At 45.1% G+C, this 18,165-nt stretch overlaps 1 protein-coding gene across 1 annotated transcript in view; it reads right to left on the minus strand.

Annotated features, from left to right (window-relative positions):
• The window catches only part of LOC124804966 (E3 ubiquitin-protein ligase SHPRH), a 266,474-nt gene that overhangs the window by 210,921 nt on the left and 37,388 nt on the right, over positions 1–18,165 (minus strand). Inside the window, exon 2 of the mRNA XM_047265357.1 lies at positions 5,953–6,673. Within this exon, the coding sequence (XP_047121313.1) occupies positions 5,953–6,667 (715 nt within the window). The 5' untranslated portion in view covers positions 6,668–6,673. The remainder of the gene's footprint in view (positions 1–5,952; positions 6,674–18,165) is intronic.

Below are 18,165 nucleotides of genomic sequence, written 5' to 3' on the forward strand. Positions count from 1 at the left end.
TAGTAGCTAAGGTTGGCAACAGGCTGAAACATTCTGTATGGGCTCAAAGCCATTCAACTTCTGCCGATTCCTTTGTTCCCTGCCGCCGTTGGATAAGCAGCTCCAGCAGCAAGTCGTATACTCTTAGCTCACTTATTTGTTACGTAGTTTAATTCTTAATTTCTTTGCGTGTTTTTGGTATTTGCGTTGTTTCATTCATAAATTTCAGGCGTATTGTAGTATTTGAGAGTTGTAGCATTGTGTTTTAGTACCTGAATAGTGTAAATTCGCGTAGTCGTCTGTCTTCTGTTTTTGTTTTGAACGGCCAGTGTCGGTTGGTCACAGCCAGTGTGCTCCCTGCCACCGTTGGATAAGCAGCTGCAGCAGCAAGTCGTATACTCTTAGCTCACTTATTTGTTACATAGTTTAATTCTTAATTTCTTTGCGTGTTTTTGGTATTTGCATTGTTTAATTCATAAATTTCAGGCGTATTGTAGTATTTGAGAGTTGTAGCATTGCGTTTTAGTACCTGAATAGTGTAAATTCGCGTAGTCATCTGTCTTCTGGTTTTGTTTTGAACGGCCAGTGTCGGTTGGTCACAGCCAGTGTGCTCCCTGCCGCCGTTGGATAAGCAGCTGCAGCAGAAAGTTGTATACTCTTAGCTCACTTATTGTTTCGTAGTTTAATTCTTAATTTCTTTGCGTGTTTTTGGTATTTGCGTTGTTTAATTCATAAATTTCGGGCGTATTGTAGTATTTGAGAGCTGTAGCATCGCGTTTTAGTACCTGAATAATGTAAATTCGCGTAGTCGTCTGTCTTCTGGTTTTGTTTTGAACGGCCAGTGTCGATTGGTCACAGCCAGTGTGCTCCCTGCCGCCGTTGGATAAGCAGCTGCAGCAGCAAGTCGTATACTCTTAGCTCACTTATTTGTTTCGTAGTTTAATTCTTAATTTCTTTGCGTGTTTTTGGTATTTGCGTTGTTTAATTCATAAATTTCGGGCGTATTGTAGTATTTGAGAGTTGTAGCATCGTGTTTTAGTACCTGAATAGTGTAAAATCGCGTAGTCTCCTTCCGCCAGTGCGCAAGTAGCAGCATTACTGCATTTACTAGGCAATCTTGTATTTAAATAACCGTTTAAATTTTGTGTCGAATTGTTTGTGCTCTCTGTAGATTAGTTCAGACGTTCTTTGCACAACAGTTTTTAGCATGGATAGGGACTACAACTGCTGTGTTCGGATGCAGGCTGAGTTGGCATCCCTTCGCTCCCAGCTTCAGGCAGTGTTGGCTTCGGTCACACTTGAGGCTGTTGCCAATGGGCATCACTGTGGGGGTCCGGATGGGGGTTTGTCGGGGACGGCCAGCTCGTCCCACGCATCCCTCGATCGGACTACGACTGTGGCTGCCAGGGATATTGCCCACATTGAGGCTGATTCCTCATCTGTGGTAGAGTAGGAGGTCGTCTCGAGGTGTGGCAGGGGGCGAAAGACATTCCGGAGGGCTGAACGGAAGGCCTCTCCAGTTTGTCTGATGAACCGGTTTCAGGCTGTCTCAGGCTGATACTGATCTTCGGCCGGACATGGCTGCTTGTCCTGTTCCAGAGGTTGCCCCTCAGTCCGCAAGATCCGGGCGGTTGCAGAGGGTGGGCTTACTGGTAGTTGGGAGCTCCAACATCAGGCGCATAATGGGGCCCCTTAGGGATATGGCAGCAAGAGAGGGGAAGAAAACCAATGTGCACTCTGTGTGCATACCGAGGGGAGTCATTCCAGATGTGGAAAGGGTCCTTCCGGATGCCATGAAGGGTACAGGGTGCACCCATCTGCAGGTGGTCACTCATGTCGGCACCAATGATGTGTGTCGCTATGGATCGAAGGAAATCCTCTCTGGCTTCCGGCGGCTATCTGATTTGGTGAAGACTGCCAGTCTCGCTAGCGGGATGAAAGCAGAGCTCACCATCTGCAGCATCGTCGACAGGACTGACTGTGGACCTTTGGTACAGAGCCGAGTGGAGCGTCTGAATCAGAGGCTGAGACGGTTCTGCGACTGTGTGGGCTGCAGATTCCTCGACTTGCGCCATAGGGTGGTGGGGTTTCGGGTTCCGCTGGATAGGCCAGGAGTCCACTACACGCAGCAAGCAGCTACACGGGTAGCAGGGGTTGTGTGGCGTGGACTGGGCGGTTTTTTAGGTTAGATGGCCTCGGGCAAGTACAGAAAGGGCAGCAGCCTCAAAGGGTGCGGGGCAAAGTCAGGACATGCGGGGACCAAGCAGCAATCGGTATTGTAATTGTAAACTGTCGAAGCTGCATTGGTAAAGTACCAGAACTTCAAGCGCTGATAGAAACCACCGAAGCTGAAATCGCTATCGATACGGAAAGCTGGCTGAAGCCAGAGATAAATTCTGCCGAAATTTTTACAAAGGCACAGACGGTGTTTAGAAAGGATAGATTGCATGCAACTGGTGGTGGCGTGTGTGTCGCTGTTAGTAGTAGTTTATTCTGTAGTGAAGTAGAAGTGGATAGTTCCTGTGAATTATTATGGGTGGAGGTTACACTCAACAACCGAGCTAGGTTAATAGTTGGCTCCTTTTACCGAACTCCTGACTCAGCAGCACTAGTGGCAGAACAACTGAGAGAAAATTTGGAATACATTTCACATAAATTTTCTCAGCATGTTATAGTCTTAGGTGGAGATTTCAATTTACCAGATATAGACTGGGACACTCAAATGTTTAGGACGGGTGGTAGGGACAGAGCATTGAGTGACATTATACTGAGTGCACTATCCAAAAATTATCTCGAGCAATTAAACAGAGAACCGACTCGTGGAGATAACATCTTGGACCTACTGATAACAAACAGACCCAAACTTTTCGACTCTGTAAGTGCAGAACAGGGAATCAGTGATCACAAGGCCGCTGCAGCATCCCTGAATATGGAAGTTAATAGGAATGTAAAAAAAGGGAGGAAGGTTTATCTGTTTAGCAAGAGTAATAGAAGGCAGATTTCAGACTACCTAACAGATCAAAACGAAAATTTCTGTTCTGACACTGACAATGTTGAGTGTTTATGGAAAAAGTTCAAGGCAATCATAAAATGCGTTTTAGACAGGTACGTGCCAAGTAAAACTGTGAGGGACGGGAAAAACCCACTGTGGTTCAACAAGTTAGGAAACTACTGCGAAAGCAAAGAGAGCTTCACTCCAAGTGTAAACGCAGCCAAAACCTCTCAGACAAACAGAAGCTGAACGATGTCAAAGTTAGCGTAAGGAGGGCTATGCGTGAAGCGTTCAGTGAATTCGAAAGTAAAATTCTATGTACCGACTTGACAGAAAATCCTAGGAAGTTCTGGTCTTACGTTAAATCAGTAAGTGGCTCGAAACAGCATATCCAGACACTCCGGGATGATGATGGCATTGAAACAGAGAATGACACGCGTAAAGCTGAAATACTAAACACCTTTTTCCAAAGCTGTTTCACAGAGGAAGACCGCACTGCAGTTCCTTCTCTAAATCCTCGCGCAAACGAAAAAATGGCTGACATCGAAATAAGTGTCCAAGGAATAGAAAAGCAACTGGAATCACTCAACAGAGGAAAGTCCACTGGACCTGACGGGATACCAATTCGATTCTACACAGAGTACGCGAAAGAACTTGCCCCCCTTCTAATAGCCATGTACCGCAAGTCTCTAGAGGAACGGAAGGTTCCAAATGATTGGAAAAGTGCACAGGTAGTCCCAGTCTTCAAGAAGGGTCGTCGAGCAGATGTGCAAAACTATAGACCTATATCTCTGACGTCGATCTGTTGTAGAATTTTAGAACATGTTTTCTGCTCGCGTATCATGTCGTTTTTGGAAACCCAGAATCTACTCTGTAGGAATCAACATGGATTCCGGAAACAGTGATCGTGTGAGACCCAACTCGCTTTATTTGTTCATGAGACCCAGAAAATATTAGATACAGGCTCCCAGGTGGATGCTATTTTCCTTGACTTCCGGAAGGCGTCCGATACAGTTCCGCACTGTCGCCTGATAAACAAAGTAAGAGCCTACGGAATATCAGACCAGCTGTGTGGCTGGATTGAAGAGTATTTAGCAAACTGAACACAGCATGTTGTTATCAATGGGGAGACATCTACAGATGTTAAAGTAACCTCTGGCGTGCCACAGGGGAGTGTTATGGGACCATTGCTTTTCGCTATATATGTAAATGACCTAGTAGATAGTGTCAGAAGTTCCATGCGGCTTTTTGCGGATGATGCTGTAGTATACAGAGAAGTTGCAGCATTAGAAAATTGTAGCGAAATGTAGGAAGATCTGCAGCGGATAGGCACTTGGTGCAGGGAGTGGCAACTGACCCTTAACATAGGCAAATGTAATGTATTGTGAATACATAGAAAGAAGGATCCTTTATTGTATGATTATATGATAGCGGAACAAACACTGGTAGCAGTTACTTCTGTAAAATATCTGGGAGTATGCGTGCGGAACGGTTTGAAGTGGAATGATCATATAAAATTAATTGTTGGTAAGGCGGGTGCCAGGTTGAGATTCATTGGGAGAGTCCTTAGAAAACGTAGTCCATCAACAAAGGAGGTGGCTTACAAAACACTCGTTCGACCAATTCTTGAGTATTGCTCATCAGTGTGGGATCCGTACCAGATCGGGTTGACGGAGGAGATAGAGAAGATCCAAAGAAGAGCGGCGTGTTTCGTCACAGGGTCATTTGGTAACCGTGATAGCGTTACGGAGATGTTTAGCAAACTCAAGTGGCAGACTCTGCAAGAGAGGCGCTCTGCATCGCGGTGTAGCTTGCTCGCCAGGTTTCGAGAGGGTGCGTTTCTGGATGAGGTATCGAATATATTGCTTCCCCCTACTTATAGCTCCCGAGGAGATCACGAATGTAAAATTAGAGAGATTCGAGCGCGTACGGAGGCTTTCAGACAGTCGTTCTTCCCGCGAACCGTACGCGACTGGAACAGAAAAGGGAGGTAATGACCGTGGCACGTAAAGTGTCCTCCGCCACACACCGTTGGGTGGCTTGCTGAGTATAAATGTAGATGTAGATGTAGAAAGTGTCATGTTATATGCAGCATACAATGTGGCTGAGATTTGTGTTCTTACTGCCACCCCCATGCTCCAAGCTGTTAGCCCAAACTGCTGTTGTGCTATGATCCACCATCACACCTATCGACTGGAGCACAGAGACCTTATGTTAACAGAGTACTGGCAGCAATGAACAGACTTCAGTTCAGTGTCTTGCAGTCACAAAACCAAAAGTTAGACATTGCTAGCGGAATTCCCCAAACCGTTCATCAAACGGCACCACACAGAACACACTTGTAGCTTGAGAAATAACATGGGTGTAGAAAGAATCACGTTAGTCCCAAGGGCACCCATACAATAGTTTGTTGGTGGGGAAGGGGGGAGGAGGGTGGGGGACCACTAGACTTGGAAGTGTGGAATACTTTTTTTAATGTTTTGGGAGATGTAGGTGACTTGTAAGTAGCCATAAAAAGTTCCAGTTCTGACCTTGTTAAAAAGTTATGTAATACGGACTTTTAAATAATTTTCTTGAAAGAAAAATCCCTGACTACACTCTATTTTTTCCTTTCCCTAGAACATGGTGGTGGGGGGGGGGGGGGGGGGGGGGGGAGGAGGAGGTCGTGGACCTACTTGCCCCCACCCCCTCTCCTGCATGGGCATCTTTGACCAGACCCACCTGTTATTTGTTTTTAAAAAAATTTTGTGCTTATATCTCTTGTACAGCTCTTATAATTGTTGCATGAAATACATGAAGGTTCAGTTACAAATAAACAGTACACAAATAAATACTACATGTGCTTTTAGCGACATTAATTTAATACATGTAACGATTCACCAATGTTCCACAACTGCAGCTTAAAGCCTTCCAAAACCAGAAAAATTACTTGATTTATTATGGTTGCAGTGGCATAAACTACATCAAAAAGACTAACTTACCTGAAAAAAGAGTGACATCCAAAATTTGAGTAATTATGCAATAATCTTCTGAAACCTTATTTTTAATATACAAAAAGCTTCTACCAGGAAATTCACTTATATACAGTCTTATGAAAGAAGCCTTCTCCACTTTTTCAAATGTAACTCCTTCAATCACAACACTACCTATGAATGCTTCTTCTGTGGGTGGCTCAGTTTTTAATGTTAAATAAAAAGAACAGTCAGATGCATACTCATTCAGAACTGAAAAGGGACCCTTGGAGAAACGTGACTTTTCACTCACTCTTCTTCTCTTATGAGTTGGATAGTCATCTATAACAATCAGTTCTGGAGGAGTTCGACCTGGTGGAGGAGTTCGACCTGATTCATCCTCAATAACTGTCACATCAAGTTCGGCGTTACTGGAAGAGTTAATTTCATCAATTATCACGATGTCTGAATCAGTCGAGTTGTTATCTCGACTGGATCTCTGAGCCCTACTTTCTCTCTCTTCGACAATAGACAATTCCGAGTCACTATCATGCTCATTGCTGCCTTCTTCACCAGAAGAGTCATCGGTATCACTAATGTCACTGTTAACAAGCTGTTCCCTCCGTGCCTGTGAAGTGCCAGCTCCTCTGAAAGGATCTGGGCCGTAAACAACTGTTTTATTCCATAGTAACTGGACTTGTGAGTCAGCTGCATTTTTCTTGGGCTGAGACTTCCGCTTAGGCATCTTCCCCTGAAAAAAGAAAAAATATCTTAATGCTCAAATATTGTAGAAAATGACATTACAGAAGTAAAAAGTAATTTATACCAATGGGTAAAAACATCTTTATTTTTGTGATCCTGCCGATTTTGTTCATGGAATTGGTGGTTTATAACAGTTTTCGTTTCAGGTGGGCTGCCATTTCTCTTCCTTTATATTTTGACAATTTCTCTAGTTGTTTTCATCAGGTGTTGAGCACAGATTTCTTTGCTCCAAATAATGAGCATCTACTAGAGCAGTTGTCAAAATATCATGAAAGGGAAAAATAAGATAATTACAATTTTGTTGGTGGTGGGCATGACAAGACATCCTGTGAAACATTACTAAATGTCTTCTTTGAAAATTTAGCTACAACAGATGGTTCAGAAGCCCACTCACAATGGAAATATATTCGATATAATGGTAATAAATAGACGTGACCTCTCTGAGGATGTCTACGTCAAAACTGGTACCAGTTATTGTGAAACACTTGGAGCAACAATGATTACAGATATACAAAGGGCAAATAAAACAAGAAGAAAGATTTATAAATTCAGTAAACTAGATAGAGAAGCAGTAGTGTCAAATCTTAATGGGGAATTTGAAGCATTTAGTTCATGAGAAGAGTATTAGGGGAACTATAGCTCAAGTGAAGAATTGTGTCAATAATGACAAGTGAAGAATATTTGATCGTGCACTTGGATACATATGTATGCAGTAGAACAGTTTATAATGAGAGGGGTGTTCCACAGTATACACTCACTGTAAAGCAACTTCTACAGAAACAGAGGCTACTACATAACAGATGTAAAACAAAGCTTTAAGCTATAGAGGGATGCTGGATGACACATGTTCGGCTGTCAAGAGAGCACTGCATGAAGCCTTCAGTAACTACCATAGCAGAATACTGTTGGAAGATCTTTCACAAAAGCCAAAGAAATGCTGTCTGTCTGTCAAGGCTGCTAGTGGCATCAAAGTTAGTGTCCAGTCACTGAAATAAATGACAGCAAAGCAAAAACAGAAATGTTTCACTCCATTTTAAAACATTCCTTTGGAAAGGAAAACCTCATAGTATTTCCTCAATTTAATTCTCATTACACTGAAAAAAAAAAAAAAGAGTGAAACTGATACTAGTTTCAGTGGCACTGATGAAGACCTCTTAACTATAACCTATCAGAGATTCCTCGAACAAAAAACCATACCCAGCAATTGGAAGAAGGCATATGTCTCACCCATTTCCAAGAAGGGTAGTAGCAGTGATCCACAAAACTACTGTCTATTATCCTTGACATCCATTCATTGCACAATCCTAGAACATATTCTGAGCTCAAAAATAACGAGGTATTTTCCTTGATGCCACCTAGCATGAACATCAAAAACATTAATCATGTTAAACCTAACTGTCATTTTTCTCACATGACATTCGAAAGCTTTGGGTCGTGGCAATCAGAGAAATGTAGAATCTCAATTTCTGTAAAGCATTTGACCGAGTACCACAGCTATGCTTTTGTCAAAGTACAGTAGATGTATCTGGTGAAATCTGTGACAGGACTGAGGATTTTTCGGTAGGGAGAATGCAACAAGTTATCTCAGATGGAGAGTCATTGACAGATGCAGAAGTATCCTTGGGTGTATCCTATGGAAGTGTGCAGGATCCCCTGCTGTCCATGCTGTGTATTAATGATCTTAAGGACAATATTAACAGTAACCTCAGACTTTTTTTGCAGATGATGCAGTTATCTGTAATGAACACAAATATTCAGTCAGATCTTGATAAGATTTCAAAATGGTGCACAGTGACGTAAAATTGTGGACATCACAGAATGAAAAAAATTAAGTATCTTAAGACTATGATATCAGTGAATTACAGCTGAAATCGGTCAGTTCATACCAACATCTGAATGTAAAAATTTGCAGGAACATGACATGGAAAGATCACATAGTATCTGTCGTAAGTAAACAGGTGGATTGGTAGAATACTAGGGTTGTGCAATCAGTCTGCACAGGAGACTGCATACATAACCCACGATAGAATATTGCTCAAGTGTGTGGAACTTGGGCCAAATAGAACCACCGTGAGATATTGAATGTATAGAGAGAATGGCAGCACGAATGATCACAGGTTTATTGGACCCACAGGAGAATGTCACAGAGATGCTGCAAAATCTGAACTGAGACACACTCAAAGAAATTTTGCCAAGTGGTCTAATTAATATCCTAAGAGATTTTGGTCTTATGTAAGATCAGTAAGCAGTTTGAAATCCTCTACTGTGTGTGTGTGTGTGTGGGTTGAGGTTTTCGGGCGCTAAACAGCGTGGTCATCAGCGCCCAAACGCATAGAAACAGGAACACATGCGGAGAAGAGACGAAGACGGACAGCGAACAAGGAGAACGGCTAAAAGACACAGACCTGACGCAGTTACAAATCCTCACATACAGAGGCAAAACAAGAGGAGAAGAAACGCACTAAAAAGGAAAGGAAACACAAGGAAAAGAGAACAGAAATTGAAGGGAAACAAGTAGGTAATCGTGACTGGCGGACCTCTTACCTAAAACCTGGGTGAACCAGTCACCCAGCAGCACATTAAAATCCTCTCCCTAAAATCCGAGGCAACAAATTGGACAGGACACAAAACCGTAAGACCTTAACCACAGTCGTTGCGTCGTCTTGCAAAATAGAGGGCAAATCCGGTGGCAAGGAAACCACCGCCCTCTGGTCAGAGAATAAAGGACAGTCAAGTAAAATGTGGCGCACAGTTATCAGGTCGCCACAAACACTACAGATTGGGGGGTCCTCCCGCCGGAGTAAAAAACCGTGCGTTAAGGGACTGTGCCCGATGCGGAGGCGGGTGAGGAGAACCTCATCCCGCCTGCATGACTGGTAGGATGTACGCCATGGCCGCGTGGTGGCCTTGACCAGACGCAGCTTATTTTCACCGACTGCCAGCCACTCCTCTTCCCATTGACGCATAACACGAGAACGCAAAAGGGAGGTAACAGCATGGAGGGGGACGGCACATTCAACAACGTGAGGAAGGGAACATGCATCTTTGGCAGCCACATCCGCCAGTTCGTTTCCCCTAATACCCACGTGCCCCGGCACCCAGCAGAAAGAAACCTCCTTCCCCTGCCGTTGCAGGTGGAGTAGGGCATCATGGATGTTCTGGACGACCGTATCCGCTGGGTACAAGTGTTGCATGGTCTGAAGGGCACTCAGAGAGTCAGAACAGATGAGAAACTTAAGACTGGGAACACATCTCATCTGCTCCAATGCCCGCAAGATCGCAAACAATTCGGCATCAAAGATGGTAAACGCTGCAGGAAGCCGTAATTTGATGACTCGATCAGGGAAAACCACAGCACAACCTACAGAGTCCCCCTGTTTAGAGCCATCCGTAAATACTGGTACATGGTCAGGATGCTGGTTTAAAATATCGTAAAATAAGGAGGTAAAAACAAACGCAGGAGTGCAGCTCCTCCGGTACTCTGACAAGTCTAAAAGGACGCTGGGCCTCTGGAGCAACCAGGGAGGCAGGCGGGTAAAACCCTGGAGTTGGGGTGCCACACGCTCCACACCAAGGGACTCAAGCAAATGCTTGGCACGAATCCCAAATGGTCTCGTTGCCCTTGGACGACTGGAAAAGAGACGTTCCATAGGGGGTCGGGCAGCAGTAGGGTACGCAGGGGAGGTAGGACAGGCAAGGAATTGACACACCCGTCGCACCATGAGGAGTTTCCGCCGGATGGCGAGCGGCGGTTCCCCTGCCTCAGCACACAGGCTGGGGATGGGACTGGTACGGAAGGCACCAGTGGCCAGCCTGATACCCTCATGGTGTACTGCGTCAAGAATCTTCAGATACGAAGGCCTCGCTGACCCATACACAGTGCATCCATAGTCAAGACGCGACCGGACGAAAGCCCTATAAAACTGCAGCAGACGCGCCCGATCTGCTCCCCAGGACCGATGGCTCAAACACTTCAAAATATTCAGCGCCTTCAGGGCCCGCACCTTGAGGTCTTTAAGGTGCGGCAACCACGACAACTTGGAATCAAAAGTGAGGCCCAGGAACCTCACAGTGTCTCTAAAAGGAAGAATGGTGCCCCTCAGACGCAATTCAGGGGAGGTAAAAGCACGTCGAGAACGATTAAAATGAACACACACACATTTGTCTGCAGAAAAGGTAAAACCCGTCTTCGCAGTCCATGCCTCTAATCGCTTTATCGTAAGCTGCAGCTGCCGACTAGCAGTGACAAGACTGGAGGAAGAACAGAAAACAGCAAAATCGTCCACAAACAAGGAGCACTGGGCAGGACTCCGGATTGTGGACGTGATACTGTTAATGGCGACGGCAAAGAGGGTGACACTTAAAACGCTTCCCTGAGGAACACCATTCTCCTGCACGTACAAATCAGATAGCACATTACCAACCTGATATCGAAAGAGGCGGCGGGAAAGAAAGGACCGAATGAAGATGGGGAGATGGCCACGAAAGCCCCACTGATGGAGTTGATTGAGGATAAGGCGGCGCCAAGTAGTGTCATACGCCTTATTAATGTCAAAGAATACACCTAGACAATGCTGGTTACGTAAGAAGGCCTGCTGGATGACCGCCTCAAGCAGGGTCAAGTTGTCTATAGTTGAACGACATCTCCGAAAGCCACACTGAGAGTGGCTAAGGAGCTGCCTGGTCTCGAGCAGCCAAACCAGGCGACGGTTGACCATGCGTTCCAATGTCTTCCCGACACAGCTCGTCAAAGCAATACTCCGATAACTACTGGGATGCATTCGGTCCTTTCCCGGTTTGAGGAGGGGAACCAAAATCGCCTCCCTCCACGAGTCAGGGAACGTGCTGGATGACCATATCATATTAAAACAATTCAGGAGTACTTCCTTGGATGGCAGCAACAAGTGCTGCAGCATGCTGTACAGGATTTGATCAGCACCTGGCGCAGTATCATGAGCCACAGACAGCGCCGAATCCAGTTCCCACATTGTGAAGGGGCAGTTGTAGGGTTCAGAATTTGGAGACCGGAAGTCCAAGTGATCCCTCTCGATAGCAGTGCGGTAGCGGCAGAAATCTGGATCACAGTTCATAGTGGCAGTAGATTCGGCAAAATACGTGGCCAGTGTCTGGGCAATGTCTCTCGGCGCCGTGAGTAGACTACCCTGATGCAGCAATGCCGTGACAGGTAGTTGGCTGCGTTTGCCGGAGATCCTCCTGATGGCTTCCCACACTTTTGTAGAACTAGTGGAGCGGGAGATGGAGTTCAAGAACGATTGCCATGACCGTCGTTTGCTCTCTTTAATCACTCGCCGCGCCTTGGCCCTTGCCACCCGAAAGGCCGCAAGATTGTCAGCTGAGGGACGGCACTTGAAGCGGCGCAGAGCTGCACGGCGAGCTCGGATGGCTGCGCGGCACTCAGTGGTCCACCAAGGGACAAGGCGCCTCTTGGGATGACTTGAGGACCGTGGGATCGACAATTCAGCAGCATGGGAGATCACGGCTGTAGCATGGTCGACCCATTCGTGGACGCTGGCACGGTGTTCCAAAACAGCTAAATCGCTGAAAAGTGTCCAGTCAGCTCTGCAGAGGTTCCACCTGGGTGGCACTGGTAATGCTACAGTCTCATCCAGGAGGCGAATCCAAAGGGGGAAGTGGTCACTAGAATGGAGGTCAGCGGCAACCTCCCACAGAGCAGAATCCGCGAGTGCTGGAGAGCAAAAGGAAAGGTCAATAGCTGACGACGACCCAGAAGCAGTACAGAAATGAGTGGGAGCACCAGAGTTGAGGATGCACAGTTCTTCGGATACCATGAGGCTTTCCAGAATGCGACCCCTGGGGCAAGTAGTCGTAGAGCCCCATAAGACATTATGAGCATTGAAGTCCCCCAGAAGGAGAAATGGGCGGGGGAGTTGGGTAATAAGGTCTGTGAGAGCCTCAGAGTCTATGGCGTCCTGAGGCGGTAAGTAAACGGAACAGATTGTGAGCCTCTGCCCCACAAGAAGGTCAACTGCAACTGCTTGCAAGTCCGTAACGAGAGGGAGCTCAGATGAGTGGTGCATGTCATGGACAAAAACCGCAACACCACCCTTTGCCCTTTCCCCCATCAGATCATCTTTTCGATACACGGTATAGCCCCGTAAAGAAGGAGCATCAGTGGCCCGGAAATGTGTCTCTTGGAGACATAAGCACAAGGGGCGCTCTCGTACAAGGAGTTGTAATTCGGCCACATGCGTCCTGAACCCATTCAGGTTCCACTGTAATATGGGAGCCAGTGATCAGGGTGGCTGAATTTTCACCCTGCCCCTGTGCTTTGGAGGAGAGCCCGTACTGGCCGGAGATTTATTCCTGGGGCGAGAAGATCGCCCCCGGTCGACATCAATGTCCATCAGCTCCGATGGCGACCCAAGGGAGATGTCAGATAGTACGATGGCATCATCATCGGACTGACCGTGACTAGTCTCCTCAGGTGGCAAAACCTTCACCTTTGGCGTCTTCGTCTTGGGGGGCTTAGAATGCAGAACCTTGTCAACAGTTGGAGCTTTACTCGCCTGGGCAGAAGGTGCCATATGGGGAGGTGCAGGAAGTACCCCAATGTCAGCAACCACGGCCTTGTCCGATGTTGTGGGGAGAGCTGCAGGTTGCAAAACAACCGCAGCAGCACAAGTGCACTGGCACATGCAGGTATTAGTGCTGACACTAGCAACCTCCGTTTGTGTAGCAACAGTGGCCAACTGTACCGGTTTCTGCAGAGTGGAAGCGAAAGATGTTGTAAACACAGGAGGCTGCATGGCCTTAAAGAGCTTCTTGGCCTCACCATAGGGGATGCGCTTAGATGTTTTGATCTCCTGTATCTTCCGTTCCTCGAGATAGATGGGGCAGACCCGGCTCCAGACAGGGTGACTCCCAGAGCAATTCACGCACTTCACAGGCGATGAACAATCGGCTCCTTCATGGGCAGGCTGACCACATTTACCACAAGTGGCTATCCCATTGCACCCCAACGTAGTATGCCCAAAGCGCTGACATTTAAAACAGCGCATTGGGTTGGGGAAATATGGCCGTACTGGCAAACGTAAGAAACCCGCTTTAACATGCTCTGGGAGTCTCGGGCGATTGAACGTGAGAATAAACGAGTCGGATTTGACTAGGTCCCCATCGACTCGTTTCATAATATGCTGCACGTCGACAATACCTTCGTCAGCCCACTCAGATTTCAACTCGTCCTTGGGGATATCCACCAAGTCCCTACATGTCACAACACCCTTACTATAGTTCAAAGTGGAGTGGAGCTCGATCTCGATAGCGTACTCTCCGAGACAGGTTGCTGTCCTAAGAGAAGTGACTTGACGGGAACTAGAAGTTTCAACTAACAGAGTCCCATTGCGCAGACGCTTCACAGATTTCAGTGTTCCTGCAATTCCCTCAAGACCCTTGTGGATGTAAAAGGGAGAAACTCTCTCAAAGCTACCTTCCTTCCGTTTGACAATCAAAAACACATTCTGGATATCAGCATGTGCTCTGTTACGACAGTCTGATAAATCTCTAGTAACACCAGGCACTGGAGGACTCGCAGCACGAAGTCGCTTTTTCGATTGGGTGTGTTTTCCTACCAGTGGCCCACCCAATCCACTGGTAGGGGGAAACGTAGAGGTCGAAGGGTCCATTGTGGTCCCACGAGCAGCTAGGGAACTAAAGGTCCGCTCAGACAGAGCCCCGCGTGCCTGAGTAAGCCTTATACAACTGGGGTGCGGCAGGTGCCCCAGAGGTTGCCCGCTTGCGACTGTTCCACCCCAACAGCCATGCATCTTATAGGCGCGCAGCACACCATAAGATTGAGGGGTTTTTATAGAGGTTTACCTTCCTCGCAATCCAGGCGGTCAAGCCAAGATTACCATTCCCCGCAGCATACAACATTCCACCGCTGCGCCATGCGGTGGTCGCTGAAGCATGTCCGGGGTTTACGGTGACAGGAGACTGGCGGCGCTGACCAGTCCCCAGCTCAGGACCCCGGGGTCGCCAAGCCCGTACTCAGCAAATGAATGCTGAGCCCCTGGGGGGAAATCCTCTACTCATTCACTCGGTGACCATAATGGCACTGAAACAGAAGATAACAGAGAGTAAGCCAATATACTGAACTCGATCTTCTGAAATTGTTCCACCATGGGAGATTGTAGTACGACCCCTCCTTTCAATCATTACATGAATGTCGAGATGGCAGATATTGAGATAACCAAATGTGGAACAAAAAAGCAACTACAGTCACTTAGTAGTGCAAAGGCCCAAGAGCCAGATGAGATACCTATAAGGTGCTATCAAGATTAAGCGAAAGAACTTGCTTTCTTTCTAGCAGCAGTTTATTGTAGATCGCTGGAGTAGTTAAGGGTGCCTAGTGACTGGAAAAAAAGTGCAGGACACTCCCATTTCCAAGAAGGGCCATAGGACAGATACACATAATTATAGACCCATATTGTTGATGTCAATTTGCTGAAGAATTGTCGAACATGTTTTATGCTCAAGAATTACGATATTTTTGGAAAACGAAAGTCTCCTCTATCTTCTATACAAAAATCAACATGAATTCCACAAACAGAGATCTTGTGGAACTCATCTCCATCAGTTCCTCCATGAGTTTCATAGCACTGTAGACAACGGTGGTCAAGCTGGTGCCATGTCCCTTGACTTCAGGAAGGCATTTGACACCATTACACACTGCCGATTTGTGTGTGTGTGTGTGTGGGTGGGGGGAGGGGGGGGGGGGACTTATCAAGTACTGGACCAGATTTGTGACTGGATTCAAAACATTCTTGTGGACAGAACTCGACCCATCACTCATAACAGAACAAAATCAACAGATGTACAGGGAATTTCTGGAATACCCCAAGCAAGTGTGATAGGACTGTTACTGTTTACAACGTATATAAATGATACAGCATAAAGTGTTAGAAGCTCTTCAGATGACGTGGTTGTCTATATGAAAGTAGTAATGCTGGAAGACAGTATTTTACAGAATGACCTGCAGAGGATTGATGATTGGTGCTGACTCAAGCAATTGACCCCAAACATGAATAAATGTAATATACTGTGCATACATAGGAAAGGAAATTCACTACTGTACAACTACAGTACCGATAACAAACTGTTAGAATACTAAAATGTAAACTTTCACGGCCGGAAATATCATGTCCATTATAATTATCCGGGCTGTTATGCCATGGTCGGTTGATGAATTCTGTGGTGATTCCAAACGTTTCGTCTCCGACTGCGGGAGACATCTTCAAGGGGGTCCGTAGCTTGATGGAAGGTCCAACACACACACCTTCCACACCTCGGAGACGAAACGTTGGGAATCACCACAGAATTCATCAACCGACCACGGCATAACAGCCCGGATAATTATAATGGACATGGAACTGTTAGAAACAGTATCTACTGTAAAATGTGTAGGAGTAGCCTAATTATTCAGAGTGACCTTAACACTACGCTGTCCGGCGACACCACAGTGGTGTTGTGCGCGAAATAGCGCTCATTGGCCGGCAACACCGCAGTGGTGTTGTGAGCATAGTATCCCGCAGTGGCCGGCGACAGCACTTTAGTATCTTTTGCGTTCTGTTGGTGTTTTGTTTAGGTAACAATAAGTTACACACATTAACAAGTTTTTTCGTTTTTATAACTACTTGTGCCCTTTCATCGTGGCAGATGAAAGAGACAATACAATTATTTACGATGAATAAGCGGACGTCTTGTCTGACGTTCTGGACGATTTGGCTGATTGGGAAGAAGACATTGGATATCGAAAAAATGAAAGTGAAGCAGAATCACCGGAAGATTGTGAAATATGTCCAAGAAGAATTCGGCAGATGCTACAGTTGCCAAATGATTCGGATGAATCAGATGAAGAATACAGTGCACATTGGTCAGACTTTGATTTACTGAGGGCAAATCCTAAATGTGAAGAATCTCCTGGTCCAAACATATTTCCCAAAGATACATAGAGCATCGAGGATATCGTAGAATTATATATTGGGAACGATCTGTTTGAATATATTAGCAATGAAACCAACGAGTGCTACAGTCAAAATTGTAATAGAAGGAAACTGGATTAAAAAAAAAAAATGCGAAATTTGTCGACTTTACAGGACCCGAACTTAGAAAATGGTTTCAGCTTGCTATCCTTATCGGAATTGTAAAACAAGCAAGGATCAATGATTATTGGTCAACGAATCCGTTGATACACACACTGATATTTCACAAAACGATGTCCTGCAACCGATTCTGACAAATATTATTGTTTTTACATTTTTCTGACAACAACAATACACCGGATAATGTCGACCGGCTTTACAAAGTGCAATTCGTAATTGATTATTTTTCCAAAAAATTTTCAAGAAACCTTTAATCTAAGTCAAAACATCTCAACTGATGAAGGAACGATACCATGGCGTGGACGGTTAAATTTTAAAGTTTACAATCCGTTGAAAATTACAAAACAGATACTGTGCGATTCGAGTACAGGATACATATCCTCAATTCAAGATATATTCTGGCGCTGGACAGCCTTTAGCAAAAACAGTGATGGAACTATTGACACCTTCTTATGGAAAGTGGCATCACCTCTACATGGATAACTACTATAACAGTGTAGAACTTGCAAGAAGTTACTTGAAAATAAAATTCAAGTTTGTGGAACGATATGGCAAAATAGAGGATTTCCAGAAAAATTAAAGCGCGCAAAAGTCAATGTGTTTGCAGCTTGTCATATGAAAATGTGAAGTACTCACACAGGTATGGAGAGCTTCGAAAACTAAAACAATAAGAATGATCTCTACAATACATAATGCCACTTTGACTGAAACTCACAGAAAATGTAGAAAAACCAATTACAAAATTTAAAAAGCTGGAAGTGTATTAGACTACAACAAATATATGAACGGAGTAGATCGGGCAGAGCAATATTTGAGTTATTACCCTATATACAGAAAAACGATAAAATTGTAAAAAAAAGATTTGCATTACCTCTATCATTGCACATTATTTAATGCATTCTGTACGTGTCAATATTTCAATACAGAACACAAGCGTCTCCGATTTCACGATTTTTTATTGAATGTGTCTGATTCGCGGATAAAAGACCATGTACTTGCTTCTGAGCAAAACTTGGAGGTTGCCACTACATCGCGTACATCTCATCATGCTCTGGTTAACAGAATTTCTGGTCACATAAACCAACACCAACTAATACTTATTTCCGAAAAGAATAAACGAAAACGAAGAAACTGTCATGTATGTTCCAAAAACAAAAAAAAGAAGAACAACAAACTTAATGTGTAAGTCTTGTGGAGTTGCGTTACATCTTGGAGACTGTTTAGCTGCATATCATATGAAAGAGAAACTAAGTACCAAAGACAATGCAAATAAACAAATATATGAAACAAACAAATTTTGTATTTATTTATGTATGTATATCTTCGACATTTCATGAAA

This window comes from Schistocerca piceifrons, chromosome 7 (assembly GCF_021461385.2).
Source record: "Schistocerca piceifrons isolate TAMUIC-IGC-003096 chromosome 7, iqSchPice1.1, whole genome shotgun sequence".
NCBI lineage: Eukaryota > Metazoa > Arthropoda > Insecta > Orthoptera > Acrididae > Schistocerca > Schistocerca piceifrons.